General features: G+C 59.1%; 1 protein-coding gene across 2 annotated transcripts in view; it reads right to left on the bottom strand.

Annotated features, from left to right (window-relative positions):
* Positions 1-23,153, bottom strand: part of ARHGAP26 (Rho GTPase activating protein 26) — a 106,957-nt gene extending 83,804 nt beyond the window's left edge. For both annotated transcript variants that reach the window (XM_053956944.1, XM_053956945.1), the window contains exons 1-5: positions 22,985-23,153; positions 5,174-5,269; positions 4,227-4,288; positions 3,831-3,902; positions 2,666-2,767 (exon numbers count right to left, since the gene is read on the bottom strand). In XM_053956944.1, coding sequence (XP_053812919.1) covers positions 2,666-2,767; positions 3,831-3,902; positions 4,227-4,288; positions 5,174-5,269; positions 22,985-23,138 — 486 coding nt within the window. In that variant the 5' untranslated portion in view covers positions 23,139-23,153. The remainder of the gene's footprint in view (positions 1-2,665; positions 2,768-3,830; positions 3,903-4,226; positions 4,289-5,173; positions 5,270-22,984) is intronic.
* Positions 23,154-23,694: the final 541 nt, after the last annotated feature.

Genomic DNA, 23,694 nt, shown 5'->3' with positions numbered 1-23,694 from the left:
GCACAGCAAACCCAGCTCCAGCCCCTAGTCCCAGCTGGACAGATGGCACAGCAATAAACATAAACCTGATCCACATGAGCAAGCTCTTCCTTCAGCTGAGAAAAATGGGTGTGGTGACTCATGTTCTCACCTTCCCAACAGCTGGGTAGAAAACATGCAGTAGAGATGAGAAAAATGGAAATCACTGTGAACTTGACAAGAAAAGGCAACTCTCCCTTTTCTGGGAAGCTCTCCCTTTTCTGGGAAGCTCTCCCTTTTCTGGGAAGCTCTCCCCCTCTCCAGGGATGCCACATCCACATTTCACAACTCCACACTGAATCCTCCTTCTAAAGTAACCCCTCCCTCGGTGGGGAACAGGAACCAGCACCTGAACTGGGAGCTGCTTCCAGCAGGCTGCAGCCCCTCCTGCCCTCCCGGCAGCAGCCCGAGTCAGGGTCCGGCTGGGAGATGCCACCAGATGGCACCAGCAGCCAGCGCTGCTCCACCGCACCTGCACGGCGTCCGACGGCATCCCGGGCTGAATCCCGGGCTGAATCCTGCACACATCCCGGACTGAATCCCGCACACATCCCAGACTGAATCCTGAACAGAATCCTGACTGCATCCCAGACTGAATCCCGCACACATCCCGGACTGAATCCCGCACACATCCCAGACTGAATCCCGCACACATCCCAGACTGAATCCCAAACTGAATCCTGCACACATCCCGGATTGAATCCCGCACACATTCCGGACTGAATCCCGCACACATCCCAGACTGAATCCTGAACAGAATCCTGACTGCATCCCAGACTGAATCCTGCACACATCCCAGACTGAATCCTGAACAGAATCCTGCACACATCCCAGACTGAATCCTGCACACATCCCAGACTGAATCCTGCACACATCCCGGACTGAATCCCGCACACATCCCGGACTCAATCCCGGACTGAATCCCGCACACATCCCAGACTGAATCCTGAACAGAATCCCGCACACATCCCGGACTGAATCCTGCACACATCCCGGACTGAATCCTGCACACATCCCGGACTGAATCCCGCACACATCCCAGACTGAATCCTGAACAGAATCCCGCACACATCCCAGACTGAATCCTGCACACATCCCGGACTGAATCCCGCACACATCCCAGACTGAATCCCGGACTGAATCCTGCACACATCCCGGACTGAATCCTGAACAGAATCCTGCACACATCCCAGACTGAATCCTGCACACATCCCGGACTGAATCCTGAACAGAATCCCGCACACATCCCAGACTGAATCCTGCACACATCCCAGACTGAATCCCGTGCTGCATCCCAAACACATCCCCGATTGAATCCCAAACAGAATCCCGAATAGAATCCCGACTGCATCCTGCACACATCCCAGACAGAATCCCGGACTGCATCCCAAACTGAACCCTGCACACATCCTGGACTAAATTCCAAACAGAATCCCAAACAGAATCCTGCACACATCCCGGATTGAATCCCAAACAGAATCCCAAACAGAATCCCATGCTGCATCCCAAACACATCCCAGACTGAATCCCAAAGAGAATCCCGCACAAATCCCCAACAGAATCCTGAACTGAATCCCCAGCAGAATCTTGTACAGAATCCCATGCTCTATCCCAAACACATCCTGCACAGAATCCCACCCAGGATCCCGCACACATCCCACTCTGCATCCCACCTGGACCCCACATGGCATCTCCAGGCAGCCCCACAGGGCCATGCTCTGTCCAGGGCACAGGATCCCACCTCTGACAGCCACGAGTGGATCCTTCCCTCCACAGCCAGAATTCCTTCCACTCCCCTGCCCCATATCAGTACCTCAAACACAAACTAAACCAAGGGCTCCGAGGGCCATTTAAAAGCCACCATTCCCTGGAACACCTGGGTGCTGCCACATGGGAAGTTATTTACAAACCCCAAGGACAAGGCTGGCTTGCAGGCACATCTGCCCGGATTCTGAGCCCTCCTCAGCCCTGATTTGCTGGAAGATGATCCCCTGTGCCTCAGGTATTTCTGCTCCCAAGTCCCCAGCTCTGCTGGGCACGGTCCGAGCACCTGGGTGCAGGAGCCCACCAGTGCCCCCAGTAAGGGACCAGCAGCACACCAGCACCATGCCCAAGGGCCAGGACACACATCCTGCAGGACCAGCCCAGCTCTGGGCCAGCACAAGGAATTCCACACTTGAAAGAAGTGATTGAAAAAACTCAGCATTCTCATCCAGTAGGAGCGCTTGTCACCACAGCTAACCACGTCCTGAATCACTGATGGCTCTTAAGGAGTTTAAGCCTGATCCCTTCTTGCCTGGAGCACAAAGCAGAGCAGCCACTTGCAGAGAAGGAGACCAGACATCCATGATTTGTGCTGGCACATGGGAAGCCTGCAGCAGAACCAGTTTCTTTCTGTTACACTCTTTAATTATAAACCCTCTCTCCTTTTTGATTGCTATCCATTTTAGGATCTCTCTGATTTACTCACCAAGAAGGCTCCATATCCTTTCATTACAGGAAAAGGGGAAAACCCAGCACCCGCAGCCAGAATGAGGGGGAAAAAATGAGTTTACAGCCAGGAGAACCATTGTTATAAGCTGTGTGAGGCTTTCAAAAAGCTCTCCACACTCACAGCCAGACATGGAAACTCAGAGGTTGCTCTCACCTCCTGAAGCTGGGATTCTTTCTTCTTGGAAGACAAGTTCAAGTGTTTTTCTAGGACACCACAGTATTTCTCAGTCTCCTTGTCGTATTTCTTTTTGGCATCCTACAAAACAGAACGGCAAGTGTGACACTGAACACAACGGTCCCAGAGCAGCTGTGACAGCATCCCCATGGCACCGGGCAGGATGGCAGTCCCAGGTGGGAGCTAACATGAGACAGGACCTGGGGGCAGCAGCTGGGAGCAGGTGAGGCTGCTCTTATCTGCCAGCATCAGGCAGCTACAGGAAAGCAGCTTATGCTGCCAAAACCCAAGGCTTGAGGGAACCCCTCCTCTATTCCTGAGGCCCAGTGCTTGGTAAAACATCCAGATCCAGGTCCAAAAACCACAGAGCAAGGAAAGTGCTTTCTAAGCAGAACATGGTCACAAATCCACCTCCCACCCCTTGCAAGAGCTTCTGCTCTGTGTCACGGGGGACAATGACACAGCACCTCGGCTGTTTGTGGCAGCAGCAGCATTAAGGACGCCAACTTCACTTTCCTTTGCACCCCTGTCCCAGCCTGGCCACCCCAATCCATGCCAGCAGCTGCTCGGGAGCAGGTGCATGCTGCAGGACTCCTCTCTGTGTTTTGTTTTCAGCTGCACGGGGCCGGGCTGGGCACCACTGCCATGCGAACGCGGCCCCGGGCGCTGGCATGAGCTGCTTGCAGGCAGCAGCAGGTTGTTATAACAACAGGGGAGCCACAGACAGTGGTTTTCATTTCAGAACAAAGGCAGGAAAGCAAGAGGGGGGGCCAGGCTGTCTCACAGCCACCCTCAGCCACACCGGCGCTTCCCCGTCCTGCCTGAAGCGTCCGAGTTCCCGTGCAGCCCCCAGCGATGCCTCGGGGTGGGGAGTGCAGGCTGGGGGACTCAGGAAAATGAGAGCCCCTCCAAGAAAATCCTAATTCTTCCTTGGAGTAAGGAAAAATGTTCACTTCAGCTGGCATGCAGCTTTTTGCCCTTGGCACGTTTTTGGCTGTGGGTGAACTCGGAACACTGAGGCACTTCCCAGGAGCTGGATCACCCCGTGTCCATCCCACAGCAGCTCGCTGCCTCCTCCCATGCCCGAGCCCGCCCTGCAGTGTGCCAGGTCCTGGCCAGCTCTGGGGGGCAGTGGCTGGGTTACCTTGGCAGCCCCAATCTGCTCCTTGCGGAACTTCTCCAGCGGCGTGATCAGCACCTCGCTGGCGTTCTCGATCTGGGGGCAAAGACAGGCACAGCTCACCTGTGCTGCTCCACAGCCTTTTCCATGGAAACCTTCCCACAGCCCCAGACACCCCCAGGCTTCACCCCTCCATCTCTGCACACCTGTGAGCCCCCTGCACCAGCACCGGCCGCTCTCCAACAGCAAGATCCATTCCTGATGCTTTTCAAGTGTTTCCCCACCAAGCCACCCTCTCCTTCCTCTGCCCTCCCCTGCAGCTCCACGCCGGGCGAGGGAAGGAGCACTGGGGCTGGCAGCCACTGTCACCAAGGTGTCCCAGGTGCCACCACCCCCTGCCCAGCACAGCTGGGGCCGTACCATGCGCATCCGCTCGTCTTCCAGGTTCCGCAGCACCGTGGCAAACTCCTGCAGAGACTTGGCTGGAAGGGACACAGTCAGCATTTAACATTCAGTTTTCAAAGAAAGAAACTGCACACAGGGGTTTTGTCTGTCTGTGTTTTGGGTGGGGAGCTTGGGGTTTTTATTATCTTTGCTCTCTCCCTAGAAAGGTTCCTGCCGCCTACAGCTGGCAGCAGAGCATGCCCAGGACCAGGCTTCCTCCTCCAGCCAGCAACATCCTCAGCTCAAACCTGCCCTGCCCCACAGCACAGCACTGGCCTCCAGCCATGCCCAGCACACGAGGGGCAGCTCCCCAGCACGGGCACAGCACCAGGGAGACCTGGATGAGGAGCTATTTCTGCTGAGAGACTGGGCACAAATAAACAAGCAAAGTTAAATCAGGGCTAAAGCTTCTTTGCTCTCCTGGCTCCAGACGATGTGCACAATAAGCTCTACAAGTTCAGCTGGGGCAGGAGCAGCATGAGAGAGGGAAGAGGCTGAAGCCACTGCCCTGTGCCAGGAGAAGCTCTGTGGCAGAGCCAGGCTTAGTTGAGAGAGCTTTGCCAGGCTCGGCACCGCTGCTTCCCTCAAGCACAGGATTCTGTGTGACACTGCTGCTCCTCTGCTTCAGAGCACAGCCCCTTGCAGGGTATCCAGCCACAACCACCTCCAGATGCTCCTCTCCAGTGCAAAACATCCAGCTAACTGAGGTGCTTTCAGATACAATCTTCTCCCTTTCCCATCTGGCAGGGACAGATTTAGGCCAAGAAGCAACAAGTGATTCCCAGGGGAAGGCTTTGCTGCTGTCCATCCAGGAGGAGCAAGGCGTTTCCAGAGAGCACCCAGACAAATTCCCTCGGTGTCCTGGTGTGTGCTTCCCTGGCTGCCCTGCTCAGGGGCGAGGCCCCAGGAGCACCAGGACTCACCTATGCAGATCTCGTCGTCGGTCTCGGCGTCGCCGATGCAGCGGAATTTGAACTCGTTGAGGGAATCGGCGAATTTGCGCTTGGCGGCCGACAGGTCTGTGAGAGCAGGAGCAGGGAACACGGGCAGGTTACAAACGGGAAAGTGCCCCACCAGACACGTGATCCCAGCCAGGAAACACCCACAGAGGGACCCCTGCCACCAGGGAAGTCCCCAGAGCGCCGCCCTTCTGCAGCCACCCCAGGGACAGGGGGGCCCTGCCAGCACCCCCCAAAATACCCTACAGGAGATGAAACTTCAGAATACCAAAAGAGCCACCCCAGAGCTCAGACCTAGAGCCACGGGGCAGCAGCAAATGGTGACACACAGTGACACTGCCCCCCAAGAGATGGCACCTCTGCCATGCTCCTGTCCCACGGGGGGAAGGCAGTGGCACAGAGCTTTATTGCTTCCCGAGCTGCAGATTCTCTCTGAGATCTGGATCCTATTAAGTTCTTACTCGCAGTGACCCGAGTGGATCCAGGATTGGCTTTTCCAGCCAGCGGCACACACAGACAGTGCTGGGCACCGTGAGGCCACCAAAGGCAGCGTGTGGCCACCAAAGGCACCGTGTGGCCACCAAAGGCACCGTGTGGCCACCAAAGGCACCGTGTGGCCACCAAAGGCACCGTGTGGCCACCAAAGGCACCGTGTGGCTGCAGCACTGCCGGTGCGAGGAACTCAGTGTTCACTCCCCGTGCACTTCTTCACTCAAAGCCCAAAATTCCGTGGGTTTTTCCCTTTCCCAGCAGGGGTGGAAAATGTGTGTGCACGCAAAGGCCGTTTCCTCCTCTCAGACACCAACAGCCAAGAGATAACCACACCACAGTCCAAGTGCTTTGCTTTCCCCATGGGATAAGGGAGTTGGCAGCTTTCTCCAAGCATTCAAGCTGTTTTCCCAGTATCGCTGCTGACAGCCCTGGGGTTAATCCTGCCCAGTTCAGTCCCAGCTGCCTGCACACAACTGCTTCCTAAGGCAGCAGGAAATCACCCAGCCAAGGCAGGCAGGGAGAGGGAGATCCCTGGGAGCTTTCCCAGTGGAAAAGTACAGAGGGGGCTTCTTCAAGGAGAAGGTTCACACATAACAGGATTTGCACTTTGCTCCCTGGAGGATGGAAGGAGCATGGCTTTTACACCCTTCCCGTGCCTGGAGCTGCCAGCAGTCTCCACGGGCAGCTACAGAAGCAAGACATGGTTTTTGGGGAAACTTCCCAGGTGCTCCTGGGCAGGGTTGAGAAGAGGGACTCGGGAGGGTGGGAGGGTTTGTTCCAGCTCAGCACAGGGCTGAGCAAAGGGCACTGGCACAGCCCTGTGCAGCTCTCCCTGCTCCCTTCCATGCCCATGCTGGTGTCAGCAGCAGAGCAGCCTCCTTCCCTCACCAGAGCTCGTGGGAGCAGCCCCAGGGCTTGGGGACTCTCACCCAGTCCCTCCTGCCTGCCCTGGAATAACCAGGAAGATGATGTTAATGACCTAAGGAGCCATTTCCTCTCCCCCAGCCCCTGCTGGCCCCAGCCCCCCCCCGAGCCCTTGGCCACATTCCATGTGCCACATCCCCACCTGAACCAGGCCTGGTGTGACACCCCTCGTGCTCACCACTGGCTGGACCCCAGAGCTGGAGGCTGCTGCAGCACAGGGATGAACACCTGGGGGGAACTGAGCTCCCCAGCCCGGGGCAGGGCCACCCTCTCCAGGGCCACCCTCTCCAGGGCCACCCTCTCCTGCACCTGAGAGTGAGGAGCAGGTCAGGGCTCTGGGACCAGGCACGAGCCAGAGCAAAGCCAAGAGCAGCAATGGCCCACAGTGCTTATAAATAGGCAAGGGAGAGGGAGATAACTCCTGGAGTGACAGTGATAAAGGATAAAATTAGCAGCAGGATCAGCCAGGGAAGGAGAGAGGGGCACCCATGCCCACCCTGTGGGGCCCCACTGTCCTCCCCAGGCCACTGTCAGGCCACCCATGGCCCAGCTTGCCCTCTTCCTGGAACCCCTCAACTACATTTCGGGACAACACCCCTGCAGTGGGAGCAGGGAGGCACAGGGAGAACAGGGCAGCCCCTCGATGAGCCTCAGCTCTTGAGGGTTCTTCTTCCCCAGGGCTGTGAACAAGCAAACCCAAAATCCTGCAAGGGCTCGACAGAATCTGCTGCTTCCTCTCACGCACAACAAAACCACCCAGACACTGCACATGAGTCACACCAGGGGCTGGCAAGTTTTCCTTCCAGGTTCTCTGCTGGCTTGATCAGTCAACCACAGCATCAGGGAAAGCCACCACAAAAAAGCCTGGAAAGTCCTTCTGCCTGAGCAACACAAGCAGCTCAGGCTGCAGGTCTCATCATCATCATCATCATCACCTCCCATGGCTCCCTTTTCCCACCTGGGCTGGTGAGGATGGGACAATCCCTTCAGGAAAGTCCCCTTGACAGAAAACTGCCACACCCAAGTCCACCTGCACAGCTACAGCCACCAAGGATGTAAAAAAAAAAAAAATGCCCTTTTAAAAGTGATGCATTCTCCCCCTCCACTGCATCCTCGACACCCACCTCAGGAACAGCAGGAAGGGAGACAGCTCCCAGCAGGTCAGAGGGCAGCAGCCTTTCCTGGAAGCAGCCTCAGCAACCCCTCTGCCTGTCCCTGCTCCCTCACCCCCAGCCCAGGGGTCACCCCACCTTCCTCCCTCTGCAGCCAAGGAGCCGGGCTATTGCTGGCTGAATTCCACCCCAGCCACACACCTCCAGCTCCAGGGCTCCCCCCAAACCTGATAAAGGGACCTTCTCCAGCCCCCAGGAATCCTGCAAGGGGTCAGCAGCAAGGGAGCACCTCGTGCTCCCTGTGTCCCCCCTCCTCCTCCTCCTCCTCCTCAGCCACTCAGAGTTCAGTCTTTCTGGGAAGTGGTTGCTGCTACTACAAGGAGGCTGAAGTGGTTGCTTCTTACATAAAAAGCCTCTTCCAAAGGAATTTGGAACTACTGGAAAAGGTTGTTTGTAGAAGGATTGTGCCATGATTTCCCAGCCCTCCTCCATGAGTGCAGCAGCCTGGGCACTATGGGGTGACCCCACTCAGCCAGGTCTGCAATCAGCACCCCAGAAACAACGGGTAGGACACTGAGGGGAACCACAACGCACCAAACTGAGATGTCAGGAAGACAAATGTCCCCCCCTGCCTGGTCCTGTGTTGGAAAGATCAGGTCAGCCAGGGAAAAGGGAAACTGCTGGCTCAGAGGTGGGGGCTCTCCCCAGAGCTGACTCTGCAGCCAGTCTGCTGCATAAGCTGGAAAGAACAAAAAGCTCTGGCTCAGCTGGGCCCAGGACAGGGCAGAAGCAGCAGGATGGGTGGCTCAGGTTAAAGACAAGCCTGCTGCTGAGTCTGGCCATGAAGGGTTAATGCTGCTACAGAGGATGCTGCTGCTCCCAGCTCTGGGCTCCCTGCTCACACGGAGCAGGATTTCTACACTTCCTGCAAAGAAAACTGCTTAATAGCCTATATTTACTGTTCAAGTGGACAACAGGAACTGAGACTCCTGCCCCTTCCTTCCCCTGCAGCACGGAGCAGCAGCACAACACCAGGCTCAGGCTGTCTGTCCCACAGAGGGACAGGAGGACAGCGCCAGTCCCCACCAGCAGCCCCTCTGCCCCAAGCAGGGCAGACCTGGGGGGTCACCACCCACAGCCCTCGTTTGGCTGCAGGGAACAGGACACAGCCCCTGGGGCAGCACCTCCACAGCCCCACAGCTCCCCAGGGCAGGGGGCCAGCCGGGATGGGTAGCCCAGGGAAGAGCTGCTCTAATCAGCAGCCGGATTACAGCCTGCCAAGGGTGCTTAGGGAGCTGCAATATGGTGTCTGTCCCCACGGCGAGCCAGGGCTGCAGCACAGCACCCATTTTGGGGTCACACAACGCTCAGGGACACCCAGGGCTGCAGCACAGCACCCATCTGGAGTCACACAATACTCAGGGATAGCCAGGGCTGCAGCACAGCACCCATCCACAATGCTCAGGGACACCCAGGGCTGCAGCACAGCACCCATCTGGGGTCACACAACGCTCAGGGATAGCCAGGGCTGCAGCACAGCACCCATTTTGGGGTCACACAACGCTCAGGGATAGCCAGGGCTGCAGCACAGCACCCTTCTGGGGTCACACAACGCTCAGGGACACCCAGGGCTGCAGCACAGCACCCATCCACAATGCTCAGGGATAGCCAGGGCTGCAGCACAGCACCCATCTGGGGTCACACAACGCTCAGGGACACCCATGGCTGCAGCACAGCACCCATCTGGGGTCACACAATGCTCAGGGACACCCAGGGCTGCAGCACAGCACCCTTCTGGGGTCACACAACACTCAGGGACACCCAGGGAGGGGCTTTGGGCAAGGTCAGAGCTGGGAATGGCCAGCTGGGCCTGGCCCATGGATGCACGGGGCACCCTGCATGGGACACTCGTCCGACCTGGCCCCGCAGTTCGTGCAGGAATCCAGCACCAAGAACCTCGTGCCTGAAAGCAGCGTTTGCAGCTGCCAGCTTGGGGTTTCACCCGCCCAGCCCCAGCCCTTGCAGCACTGGGGTCAGCACCAAGCGTCAGGGCAGCGTCACAAAACGCTTCATTTGCTCCAGAAGGTTTAAATCCCCTCTCTGAGCTTCCCAGCAAGGTCAGCAAAGCCCTGCTCCCGTGAGACACTGCGGTCCTCTGGGCCTGGCCCGGGCCCAGAGTCACTTCCATACAGAATTAGCACTGATTTGTTTATTAAACAACTTCTCCACCAGGTGGTTGGAGTTAATCCGTGATTCAGGATGGGACGGCAGCTGCTGGCAGGTTCCCCCTCTGAATCATCCTCAGCAAATATATAAAACCAGATGGGCAGAGCCCACCCCACCTCCAGCACAGCTTCTGCCACCATGCTCTGCACAACTGCCACGGCCTGGCACACGCCACAGATGGAGGCAAAGACAGCAAGGTGACCCCAAGGAGCAGGGCCACGGGCACAGTCCCTGCAGTCACCCCAGGCAGGACCCCCAAGGCAGGGAGAGCATCGCTGACGTGGCCCCACAGCCCCCCAGACCCCATTTTGGTGCCTTTTCCACAGACACAGCCTCCAGCTGAGCCTTGTCTCAGCAGCACAGCCAGGGAGGCCAAACCCCAGCGCTTCAGTTTTACCACAAAAGTTCACAAGCACGCGTTCCCTACGAAGCACGCTCCAAGCAGAAACCCCAAAACTGCTCAGGGGTGCTGAGACCTGAAGCCCTGCAGGTCCAGGAGGTGGCCCAGGCCTGGCTCAGCCCTGCCCTGCTGCCAGGGGAGTGCTGGGCACTGCTGCCAGCCGAGGTTCCCCACGCTCAGCGTGGCTCCGTAGGGACCCAGGACCCTTTGTGTGCTGAATGGCACCATTGACCAGGCTCAAGCAGCAGATCAGGTCTGAGCAACACGCTGGAGACAGGAATTACTGCCACGGTATCTTAACAGATAAAGGTTCTGTGCTTCCTGAAAAACAAAGTTATCCCCTGGAAGGACTGCCTGGCTGCACAGCCGAAATTATCCCCCACTGCCCACCAGCCCAGCACCCCGGCCATGTCATCGTGCCACCCCCAAATCAATAATGCTCGGAGTTATCTTGGGAGCTTTGCCAGGCCAGGACGTTTCTGCAGAGCTTCCCAAGATTCCTGATGGAAGGCAGGAAGGGAAATGGAGCCAGAAGGACCATCAGGGCCAGTCCAGCATGTCCAGTGTGACATCCAGCAGCAGGGCCAGGGCTGCAGCAGCACCAAGGCAAGAGGCCACTTCCTTCAACTCCCACTGCTGCAGCCACTCTCCTGTTTTCCCCTGGTTTGAGGGAGCTGATGGTCATCTGGAACCCTTGCCCTTCTGTCCCAGTTCCCAACCATGAATCAGCCCTGGACTTCCTCAGGCTCTGGAGCCCTGAGCCCAGTGCTGAGCCTGCTTTGCCACAGGGGCAAAGGTCTCGCAGCCTCTCTCCATCCTTCCTGTTCAGCTTTTCTTAGTGCTTGCCCATCAAGTCATATTGCAACAAAGCCACTTTCGTGAGTCAGATCTTTGTCTCACAGTGGCTGAGACACTGCAGAAACCCAGCTCATGCAAATGGCTCTGCCTTTCCCCCCTCAGAGTGTCACCAGGGTTGTGACACTGGCAGGAGAGGGGCTGGTCAGGGCAGCAGGGATGGGTTAACGATGCAGTTGATTAATGAAGTGCCCCTCACCAAGGGTCCCACCTGGAGGGACTTCAGCACTGGGCATGTGAACCATCAAGCAACGACCTCTCCACCCCACCAGGAAAGGAAGACTTGGGAGACTCCCACAGTCCCGCATGGAAACCCTGGAGGATGTTCTCCACTTGCCCAAACAGGACTTTTCTGCAGGAACCACTCCAAAGAGTGGTTCTCTGTCTTGTGCCCAGCACAGTCTGGCCCTGCCCCTGCTCTTCATTAATCAGGTTATTTTAAGGAGCTGCAGCAGCTCTTGACTCAGAGACCACCGTGGGCAGAGTGACAGAGGCGCTGATGCCGGGTGGGACGAAGGGCAGCGATGGCAGCTGGAGTGACTGAGAGCTGTGTGTGCAGCCACAGGTGCCAGGCAGCAGCCCTGCCCTGCCTGCAGCCAGGCCACGCAGGAAACAAAACCCAGGAATGATGTAAACGACCCCAGAAAGGCTCCCTGTTCCTGGAGAGCCTGAGGAGACAGATGTCTGCAGCTGCAGGGAGGCACAGCCCAACACCAGTCCTCACTCCCAGCAAGCAGCAGTGGGGCTCAGAGAAACACGGGCCTGCCAGAGCCCTCCTGGCAGCCTTGGCAACCACTACATACCCCCAGGATGGCCCTGGCAGGTAAAGGGGCTGAAGCCAGGTACCACCACCCTGGCAGGCAGCTTCCAGGCTGAGCATCACCGTGCAGGGAACCAGCACATGGGATCAGCAGAGCCCCTGGTGACCCCTGCCCAGGGGGCTTCCTGGTGCTCTGCACAAACACGGCAACATCCCAGTGCTCCCACAGCCCCCAGAGCATCACTGCCTGCAGCTCCTGCAGGGGCACAGCCCAGCTGCCCCCCAGCACAGGGCAGCACCCCCCAGATGCCACCCCCGGTCTCTTGCGCTGGACACGGAGCGTTTCATGCACTCAGCAGCAAAACAAAATAAAACGGGATTTCTCCACTTCCCCACCCAGCTCCCACGTCTGGCACTTTTCCCTGTGCTTATTTTTGTTCACATCCTGGTGTTGTTTTATGGCAGAACCCCCTGGCCCGTCCCAACCTGTGGCACAGAGTCTGCCAGGCAGGGAGCCGGGCGTCGGAGCTCAGGTGGGAGCAGGCACGGTCTCCGAATAAAATCAAATGCAAATATTCACCACTCCAACACAGAGGAGGGATGCATCCAAACAGCAAACACAGGCAACAGCTTAAGTGCCTGGAAAACATCAGGGACGTGGTAATGAAATGGAAAATTACCACCCCAGCTGGCATTTCCACGGGCAGCCGGCTGCACCGGCGCACAGCGTGAGGAAGCAGCAGTGAAAATCCCTGTGTCCCAACCAGGCCGGGGATTTGGGCACAGTCCTGGCTCAGAGAGGGAGATGTCAGACCTGCTGAGCTCAGCTGTCCCACTGCACCCAGTGCCTGACCTCCAAAGCCCAATCCCTGACTGCTATTCCCAAAAGCAGGATTTTGAATATCGCCTTTCCCCTCCACCTGCACACTGCCCCAGGCAGGTCATGTAAATGCCTCCAGCCTTACACCTGTGAGTAAAGCACCTCTGAGGGCAGGATGGAAGTGCCATGTTTTACTCACAGCTCCACATTGGCCCCAGTTCCCCCACTGGGGAGTGCAGGTCAGTCCCTATCAGCGTAACACCGCTCCAATAATTGCAGCTTCTCCTCCAAGAGCCAGGAGAGGTTCAGGTTGGGCATCGGGAGAAATTTCTTGCTGGAAAGAATGGTGAGGCATTGGAAGGGGCTGCCAGGGAGGTGGTGGAGCCCCCATGCCTGGAGATGTCTAAGGAAGGACTGGATGTGGCACTCTGTGCTCTGGGCTGGTTGACAAGACAGTGATGGGTCACAGGTTGGACTGGATAATCTTGGAGGTCATTTCCATCCTCAATCATCGTGTATTTCTGTGATTCCTCTCCAAACCCTGGCACGACCCCCAGGAAGGCTGCAGATGACTTTACCCTTGTTACCACAATATTTCATCGACTGGAGCCGGGAATCACATTTCATTAGGACAGAATGCCCTGCCCGAGACAGCTAATCGATTTAGAGGACACTAATCCAGAAGAAATTTGCTCCTGACCCAGGCAATGCCCATTAGTGGAGCAGAAGGGGGTCTGGCAGGGGGGCTGTGGCAGAGCCCCTGCCAGACCCCGCCAGGCAGAGCAGATTGCCTCAGGCACGGGCCCTGCTCCTGGATTAGTTGGTTATTAAACCTAATCAGCTAATAGGTGGGCCACAGGGAGCCCGCTGGATTTCTCAAGGGGCCAGCACCAAAGCATTGGGGTCCCCAGGGGGTGAAGGGCCCAGAGACCCCCGTGCCCCAGGTGGGGAGGGGACCAACGCCCTGTCCCTGCAGGCAGGACGGACAGGAGGCCTTCCTGGCACATGGGGCAGTGCCTCCCCTGTCCCCTGTCCCCATCCCAGAGGCAGCAGCTCTCACCCACAGCCAGGGCAGGGAGCGGGGCCAGCTCCCAGCCCCTCCAGAAGCTGCCCTGCACAACCCCCTTCCTTCTCCTCCCAGGGAGGCTGCGGAAATCCTTTTGTCGCCGGTGCTCCTCCACCTCAGCTGTAAGAACAGGAAAAATCCCACTGTGCTTGCAGGAACATCAGTGGCAAGTGAGTCAATTTTTCCTGCTTCGGCAGGAAAAGAGAAATATAAATTAAAACCTCCAGCGGAGCATAGGGAGGCACGCAGGGTGAGGACAGGGATGCACAGCCCAAGGCACAGCACAGGACCATGGAATAGTTGAGGTGGGAAAAGCCCTCTAAGATTCTCACATCGTGCTGTTCCCCCTGCACTGCCAAAGCCAACAATCACCATTGTCGTCATCTGTAAAGCCCCTCCAGGATGGTGACTCCTCCACTGCCCTGGCTGGCCTGTTCCAGTATCTGACCATCCTTTCCAGGAAGAAATCAGTGCCTTTAACCTGGGCTTTCCCCTAGAATTCGTGGGAGAGACACCCAGCGCTCTGCTCTGCAATGGTTGGGGTTTTTTTTTTGTAAAACATTGCTTAGCAACCAGCACTCAACGAGGGCATCGCTCTGGACAGACGCTGCTTCAGCCAGAAACAGAATAAAAAGCCAGCAAAGGGACACGGTAGCAGGCAGTGTTAGGGAAAGGCACACGCCAGCTCTTTCTACAGGTCACTCAGCCCAGAGAACCCTTCACACTTCCCTCCTTGTGGACCATGGAATCCCAGACTGGTTTGGGCTGGAAGGGACCTCAAAGCTCATCTCATTCGGCGTGCCAGGACCCCCCAGCTCCACACAGGAGCCAATTCCCAGCTCCTGCAAGCCACGCTGGAGACCATCCTTGCCATTAACAGCCGGGGTGAAGCCCTTAAGGTCACGGACCACACGGAGCAGGTGGAAGCACCTTTGGTGTGGGGAGCGTGCCAGGAAAACGGGGAAAACATCCCAGTCACAGGAAAACATCCCTGTCCCAGGAAAACTGGGAAAACATGCCTGCCCCAGGAAAACGGGGAAAACATCCCTGTCCCAGGAAAACATCCCTGTCCTAGGAAAACGGGGAAAACATCCCTGTCCCAGGAAAACGGGAAAAACGTCCCTGTCACAGGAAAACGTCCCTGTCCCAGGAAAACATCCCTGTCCCAGGAAAACTGGGAAAACATCCCTGTCACAGGAAAACGTCCCTGTCCCAGGAAAATGGGGAAAACATGCCTGCCCCAGGAAAATGGGGAAAACATCCCTGTCCCAGGAAAATGTCCCTGTCACAGGAAAACATCCCTGTCCTAGGAAAACGGGGAAAACATCCCTGTCCCAGGAAAACGGGAAAAACGTCCCTGTCCCAGGAAAACATCCCTGTCCCAGGAAAACTGGGAAAACATCCCAGTCGCAGGAAAACGTCCCTGTCCCAGGAAAACGGGGAAAACATCCCCTGTCCTAGGAAAACGGGGAAAACATCCCCTGTCCTAGGAAAACGGGGAAAACATCGCTATCCCAGGAAAACATCCCTGTCCAGGAAAACATCCCTGTCCCAGGAAAACGGGGAAAACATCCCATCCCAGGATAAACGGGGAAACCATCGCCGTCCCCGCCGGCGGTGACAGCCGCTCGCGTGCCCGGGGGAGGAGGAGGAGGATGATTCACAGCAGGGCTGAACAAGCTGTGCAGGTTTCCCTACGAGCTCCCCCTCGCTCTGCCTCCCCTCCCGCCCACCACGGTCACGCTCCAGCTCCTCATCACCGCGCTCGGGGAAAGCGAGGCACGAAGGAACCCGCAGGCAGCGACGGATGCCCGGCACAGCCCGGCCCCCGCTGGATGCTGCAGAAGGGGCCCAGAATGCCCCAAACCAGAACCACAGCGTGGGCAGGGCTGGCTGGGCTGCACTGGCACCGCTGCTGCCCCCCGGACACGGTGTGGGCACTGAAGCCCCTCTGTCGTGGTGCAGGAATGCCAAGCCCTGAGCAGCCCTGCCCCGGCTTGTGCAGGGATGCTGGCATGGCCTTCAGGGAGAAGCACACCAGGGTTTTAGGGTGCAAAGGGGGTGGTGGTCCCCCTCTGCCAGCCGGGCAGGGGTCTGGCAGGCAGCAAGGACTTGCCCCATGCCACGCCTGGCACTGAATCAGCCGGAGAAGCTCCACGTGTGCCAACCTGCAGAGAGCACAGGGACACGCGGGCACGCCGCCTCCCACCCTCCCCGCAGCAACCATGGGAACGGCATTTCCTCACACGGATACCCAACGTCACTGCGAGCTTCTACAGCACGGCAAAGGAAGAAAGGGGAAACCTAAAAGGGAAACCTAAAGAGCCCACCGCTCCCAGCCCGTGTCCAGGGCACACAGGAGATGCCACACAGGGTGCAGGTGATGCCACACAGGGCACACAGGTGATGCCACACACGCCGCAGGTGATGCCACACACGCCGCAGGTGATGCCACACACACCTCTCAGTCTGGCAGCATTGCAGAAGCAAATGGAGACAGATGATTCAAGCTGTGCCAGCACATCTGCAGCCTTGGCAAAACCAGGCAATCTGACCCAAACCAGGCAAATCTGCTCCACGCTGGAAGCACGAGCAGGACACAGCTTGTGGGTGACTGCCGGTGCTGGAGGAACACGGGGACATCCAACCTGGCCCTTCACACCCCTCCCAGAGTCACTCCCTGGACACAGGTGTGCACTGCCACTCTCCACAGCCCCGGCAGTGCCAGCCCCTGCCTCTCAGAGCTGCCCTTGATCCCAGGCCATCCCCTGCCATGCCTGAAGGCTGGGTTTAACCTGCCTGGCACACGCGCCCAGCGCGGGCCCCGCGGCTCCTCGGGGCTCTGTCCCCATCCCAGCGTATGGGGCCACGTGCCCAGAGGTGCTCTGTGGCATGCTCCCAGCTACTGAGATCCCCCAGCCCTGTTAGCCAGCCCCGTGTCAGCACAGTGTAAAGGATGCAATCACGAGCACGGGCTCTCCTGCACACACCCAGACCCCGGCGCTCACGGGGCTCCCTGTCAGTGCAGAGCCAGCTCCAGCCCAGCACCCACGGCTCACAGCACCCACCCAGTGCCTCCCGCAGCACCCAAGGAGCTCACCCTGCCCTCCCTGGCTCTGCCAGCAGTCCCCAAAGCTGCCAGCACTGTGGGGTCCTGGCTGGGGTGGGAGGCCCCTGGGAGATGGGCGAATGTTCCCTGGGGATGCTGGGTTCATTCCTGGGTGTGAGGATCGTCCCGCATGGATCACAGCCGGGCAGGGCACACGGGAACCACTGCAGCATCCACGTGGGGTGAGCTCCCTCTGGCACTCAGGCACAGCCAGGTGGGACAAGTGTGCAGCCCCCTGGAGCCAGCCCTGCTGGCAGACCCGACCCTCCAGGGCTCACAGTGCAGACCCACCATCACAAAGAGCATCTCCCAAGCAGGAATAAGCTCCTGCTGCTAATTTCCACTGGGGAGGAAGAGGAGGATCAACTTCTGCTAAAAGTGAAGCACACTATTATCACCCGTCCTGGCCCTCATTTGAATAAAATCCCAGACAAGTTATTAAAGATGTGGCTGCACAAGCCACACAGGTCTGCAAAGGAAGAGAAGTCCTTGGTGCCTCTGGCTCCACTGGTGCAGCCCTGGCTGAGCCATAACCATGTCCCTCCTCCACAGCTCAAAGTATTCCCTGCACCAACTGTTTCTTACAGGAATGAAGAGGGGGGAAAAACGAACCCTGGCACAGGAGAGCCACGTTACACCTCGGCTGGGTGAACAAAGCAGGGGAAAAATCAAAGTAAATCATTTTACCAGCCAAACCCAAAGCCACGTGCTTTCCCTGTGGTTTGCAAGGCAGAGGGAGAGCCCAGGCAGGCCTGGCCGGGGCAGGCAGGAACCTCCCCTGCCCCTCCAAACATGGAATGAGCTTCTTGGGAAACGCATGGATGCTCCAGGAAATCCCCCCCGCGGCAAGGCAGCAATTCCTGGCACTGGGCTGTGCAGCTGCAGGTGACTCACCTGGGCTGCCCAGCACCATTTCCCAGGGCACAGCCTGAGCAGAGCCCGGTGCCAGCGGTCACAGCAACCCAGCCAGGTGCTGACTGCTGCTTCTGCACCCTCCAGGAAGCTCCTTCTGCTCCAAACTGGAGCCTGCAAAGCCCAGCGCTCTCCAGGGCAGGAGCACAGCTCTGAGCACTCAGGTGTGCACCTGCACAAACAGGGGCTGCTCCTGGAAAGGCCAGACCTAAACCTCTGATCCTTGACCCCTCTGTGCAAAGCTGGTGAGGAGGTTTGGGCTGTGACTGTTTTCTTCAGGGACCAGAAGAGCAAGAAGGATGAAAATAACGTCAGATGGGCTTTGGATTCCTTCTCCCCAGCACCAAACACCTGGGGAACAAGGACCTGTCACCTCAGATGGCAGCAGGTTACAAAGCAGCCCCAGAGTGGGATCATGCTCCAGCACACCCAAGGGTTTTCTCCCTGCAGAGGCACACGAGGGCACCTGGGGTGCACAGCAGCCTGTGTTCTGCCTGCCCTTTGCCCAGCCAGGGCTCCCCCGACCCACTCCCAGGGCGACCAAGTGAGCTGAACCAGGGGCCATGGGGAGCAGGATGGCAAAGGCAATGACAAAGTGGCAAAGTGGGCAATCCCCGTCACGTTTCCTTATCACCTGCCTAAGCCTTGTTTGTGTAAAAAGGAAATTAAGCAAACACTGGGCAAAAGTTTCACTTTCACTTCCAGTCTGGTGCAGATCCAGTGCCAGCTCCATCCAGGACAGGTGGGCACTGCCACCCCACAGCCACGGGCACAGACGTCCCATAAAGGCTTGCTTTCACCAAGAAGCTCTGTGGAACAGAGCCCATGTGCAAGCACATCCCCGAGTCTGGAACACCAACAGCAGCACCAGGAGCTACCCCACCAGCCCTCTTCACCTTGTGAGCTGCACAGCAGCCCCGGAGCAGGACGTGTCCCAGGAAACACCCCAGAGCTGCAGCAAAAGCCCTGCTGGCATTTCCCACGGTGGCCAGGCAAACAGGGGTCAGCCCAGGGGGCAACTCATTAAAATCACACCCTGCAGGCACAGACAGAAGGGAGACCACACCTCTCGGACAGCAAACCTCACCTGGGAGCAGGGGCAACCCCCAGCTGCTCCCCACAGCCAGCAGGGGACACGCTGGTGGGGGGCAGAGCTGGCATGAGACCTGTGGGGCAGTGGCACAGCGTGTGCCCCGGGAGGCTGGCAGGGCCAGAGGAGTTCCCAGGCACTGCAGGATCCGGGTCCAGCCCAGCATCACCCCCTCGGTCCCGTCCCTCCTCACTGCCAGCCACAGCTCTGCGTGACCTGGCCAAGAAAACAGCACAAGGAAAAATGATCCAAAACACCAAACCAGCCCAGCTGTGCCTCCTGGGGCATGGGCACCACTGCCTTTCCCATGGGAGCCCGGGGCATGGCACAGCCCCAGCCCGTGTGCCCTCGTGGGGAGGGGGTTCACAGAGCCTCCCCCAGCCCAGCCCAGCCCCACCACACAAATTGCAGTTTGTGCAGCAGCCGGGGCGTGGACGGGTTTGGTGGCTTCAAATTAGTGCCTGGGAGTTGGAAGAAGGAAAACAAACCAGCAGAAACGTGGCAGGGCACCGGGCTGCACCCAGTGCCTGGAGGGGACAACAGCCCCATCGCCACCGGGACACGGCGCCTGGCAGCACAGGAGAAGGACACAGGGAGGAGGAGGAGGAGGAGGAGGAGGAGGAGGAGGGTGCCAGGCTCAGCCCTGTGCTACAGCAGGGGGAGGTGATGGCTGGCAGCCCCTCTATCCTCTACCCTCAGGTGTGCTGCCTGCTTCCCAAAGCAAGCTGTGGGCATCTCCACATCACCATGCGGGTGCCTGGCCTCCAGCTCCCCCTCCGTGCCAGCACAGGGGCTGGAGGTGATGCCAGCACAGGGACGAGCCACTGGCTCCCTGCCTGGCCCTCTCACAGGCACAGGGACAGGCAAAGGGACAAAATCCTTCAGCATCCTCATGGTCACCACAGCTCCCGTGCTGGAGAACGAGTTTCACGGCATCCAGGCTTCGAGTTCATTATTTATGTCACACTTGAAGTCTCTGCATCTGCAAAACTTTCTGAATAATTTATGGATGGTGGATCAGGGAGGAAGAGGGACACGTTTTGCTGAAAACCAGGTCACTGAATACCAGCCAAGCAGCAAAGGGAGACAATGGAAACAGGCACAGAAACTCAGTGGGGGAAAAAGATCCAACAGCATTTATGTACACACAGACACACACACTCCAGAGATGCCCTTGACATCTGAGGACATTTAGAAAGACCAGCTCTTCAGCAAATGAGGATCATTTTCAACATTCTGAATTTATTCTTTCTTCTAAGGGAAGGAGAAAGTGCTGTGAATCGTTCCTGTTTCTCTCTGTACCTACACTGAGGGCGAAAGCAGGGCAGAGCAGCCCTTTCACCAAACCCTGGCAGAGACCTTGCCCCGTGTCCTTACTCCAGTCTCACCATCCCTGCATGCCCGTGCTGCTGCTCCTGCCCAGCTCTGCAGAGGGCTCTTCCTCCCTCTTCATCCTCCTCCCCTCCACCGCCCAGCCCCAGCGGCCCCTCACCAACAGCACAGAGTTACACGTTCTCCCCACGCCTGCCTTCACACAAAGAGGATGTGAAACGTTCAGCAGAAAAGGCGAGAGGAAGGAAAACGAGAGAGGATATTGCCAAGACCTCACGAAACTCTGGTGGCAGGCAGTCACGCTGCCCAAGGGCCCAGACACCCCCAAGAACCCCTCAAGTCCTGAGCCAGGGGTCTGCTGCCCCCAGGCCTGCCCAGCTCCACAGCCACGTGTCACAGCAACAGCTGAGGAGCAGCATGGAGACAGTGACAGTGAGATAAGGCCACCACGCCCAGCCACGGGGCAGACAAACCAAAACCACTTGGAAACACCATTAAAAAATAAAAGCTGGCTAAGAAAAGCAAGCCCCTGGTCACAGGAACGGCGCCCAGATGTGCACTGGCTCACAGGGGTGACATCCCAGCCCCTGCAGCACTGACACAACCAGCGACAGGCAGCACGGCAGCTCCTCACCCCTGGAGCATCTCCGTCCCTGCTGCTGGACACTGCAATGGTCTGCAAGGCCTCATGCAACACATCAGACCTCGGACCTGTCACACACTGAGGGTGACACACGTGGGAAGAGCCAGCGCAGGTCCCACCCAGCACGGGAGCAGCCGGAGGCATCACGGCTCGAAGCAGCCCCACAGCCCCTCAAGTCACTCCTACAGCAGGAGAAGGATGCACAGAGGGCCGAGCATCCCAGCCAGGGAGGGGACACCCCTTCCCAGCCTGCCGGGCACTGCCCTGCCCCACATGGCCCTCCCCCGGTGCCACACGTGCCAGGGAGGTGGCGGCAGGGCAGGCAGTGCCGGCGCCTGGGCACCGATTTACCCTGCAGCACAATCAGCATTATTCCCGTCCCTGCAGCACTGGAACTCCCCCCCAGCCCTGTGCAGGAATTAAGGGCTAATCCAGGAACACATTCAATAGAAGCTACAAAACAATTCAGCCATAAAAACATCCTTATCTGCAGAGGCCAGCGAGCGTTCTTCCTGCCCGGCGCTGGGGCACGGCCACGGCCGAGGGACAGGAGCCCACTGGCAGCCACGAGCCCACAGGGGCTCCCAGCACACCCCAAAAGACCTGCACACAGCATGCCCAGGGCTGGCTGGTCACCTCAGCCAGCACCTGCCACGAGCTCACTGACTAAGCCCAGACACACCTGAGGACTCACCAGCTCACTGCCAAAATGTATTTTCTGTGAAGAACAGCGCTGTAGGGTTTGTTCTGGGATAAAATGAATGCTACAGGCAGGGCCAGGCACTGCTGCCTTCAGCAACCGCTCCACAGCAGGACACAGCTCAGACCTGCAGAACCATGAATGCACCCACAGCTGTCGGGTTTGAGATTCTTTTAACCCCAAATGCCAAGAATTGGTACAATGGGAGTCCCTGTAAGCCAGATGTTACCAGCTGCTACTTCAGCACACAGGAACTACACCCATGGGGCTCGGTGTGAGATAGAAGGGGAGGGAGCAGGAATCAGCCCTTCTGGGAACGGACAGGGTGGTGGGAATGGATGGAGCATCACCTGCCCGTGCACCCTGGGGTGACCTCGCTGTCCCACAGCCCCCAGAATTACCCTGGGGGGTAATTACCCACTGCAGGGGCTCCATGGCACCTGTTTGTGATGTGCCCCTGTCACCCCGTGGCACAGACTGGTGACCACGTGTGCTGCCAGCGTGGTGGGTACAGGCACCCCCCTGGATGGGGAAATGCCCTGTGATTTGGGCCAAAGAAACCTAAACACAGAGAAAACCCCCATGACCCCGTGAGGGGACAGCAGAAACAACAGCTCCACAGCTCGGGGCTCAGCACAGCACCCCGAGGGCACAGCCCACCCAACGCTGGCAGCGGGGCAGCCACAGGTGAGGGTCTCCCCAGCCCCGGAGCCTGCATCGTTGCATCCCCCTCCCACCCAGAGCGCTCCTCACCGGCTTGCAGCTCTGCAGCCACCTCCGCTTCCCCATGGAGACGGAGAGGACGGCACTGGATGGGGTCAGCCCGGGCAGAGCCACAGGGGGGGCTCCGGGCATCCCCCACCCTGAGCGGAGACGGGACAGAGCACAGCCGGAGTCGGGGGCGGGGGTGGGCAGGCACCAACCCATCACCCCAGAAAACCGCTCCCAAAGGATGCGACCCCCGAGGGCACGGGCCGGGACCTGGTGGGCCAGCACCAGGACCACGCACGTCCCCATGGAGCAGGACCGGAGCCCTGCAGGTCCCGATGGATCCACCCCGAAGGAGCACACGTGCCTAGGTGGGCTAGGGCAGGGCCCGTGCATGTGCTGATGGTCCAGAAGCAGGACCGCACGTGTCCCCACGGCCAGGCACGTCCTGCTGGAGGAGGAGCAGGCGCGGCCCCGTGGCCCAGCCACACCGGGGGGGCTCGGGCGGGCGCAGGTGGTCCCGGATGGAGGAGCCCCGGTTGCGGGGGCAGCGCGGGGCGGGCGGGGCTCAGCGGGCGGGCGGGGGTCGCGGGGTCCCGCAGGGCCTCCCCCAGCCCCGCACTTACTCTTGAGGGCGGCGACGAGCGACTTCCCGTCCTTGATGAGCTCCTTGATGAACTTGTTGGTCTTCTCCAGCTCGGCCTCGTGGGAGCGCAGCCGCTCCCGGAACTGCGGACTGTCCAGGCAGCACTCGCTGAACTCCAGCGCCGGCAGCCCCATGCTGCCCGGCACGGCGGGGGGAAAGCACGCCAAAAAAAAAAAAAAAAACAAAAAAAAAAAAAAAAAACGGAGAAAACGCAAAACGGAAGGGCTGGTAGGGCGAGGCGCGCAGCCGCCGGCGCGGGCGGGTGGCGGGAGCGCGGTGCGGGGCCAGGCCGAGGCGAGGCGAGGCGGGAGCGGGGCCGGGAGCGGGGCCGGGAGCGGGGCCGGGCGGAGCGGCGGGAGCGGAGCCGCGCGGGGGCGGAGCCGCTGCGGCCGCGCTGGGGCCCCGCCCGGGCCACGCCCACCCACCGCCGGCCAATGGGCGCGCCCCAGCACCGCCTTTCCCCGCCTACTTCGCCCGCTCGGCCAATCAGCCGCGGGGGCGGGGCCGGGCCGGGCCCTGCCCGCAGCTCCCGCACCTGGGCCGGCGCCGCCGCTGCGGAGCCGCCTCTGCCCGGGGCGGGCCCGGCCCTGCCCAGCCCAGCCCAGCCCAGCCCAGCCCAGCCCGGCCCGGCCCGGCCCGGCCCTGTCCCGCTCCCCGCGACCCTGCCCGGCCCGACCCCGCCGCGGGGAA

Source organism: Vidua chalybeata, chromosome 15, assembly GCF_026979565.1.
Source record: "Vidua chalybeata isolate OUT-0048 chromosome 15, bVidCha1 merged haplotype, whole genome shotgun sequence".
NCBI classification, from domain to species: Eukaryota; Metazoa; Chordata; class Aves; order Passeriformes; family Viduidae; genus Vidua; species Vidua chalybeata.
This window is presented reverse-complemented; position numbering and strand designations above follow the sequence as displayed.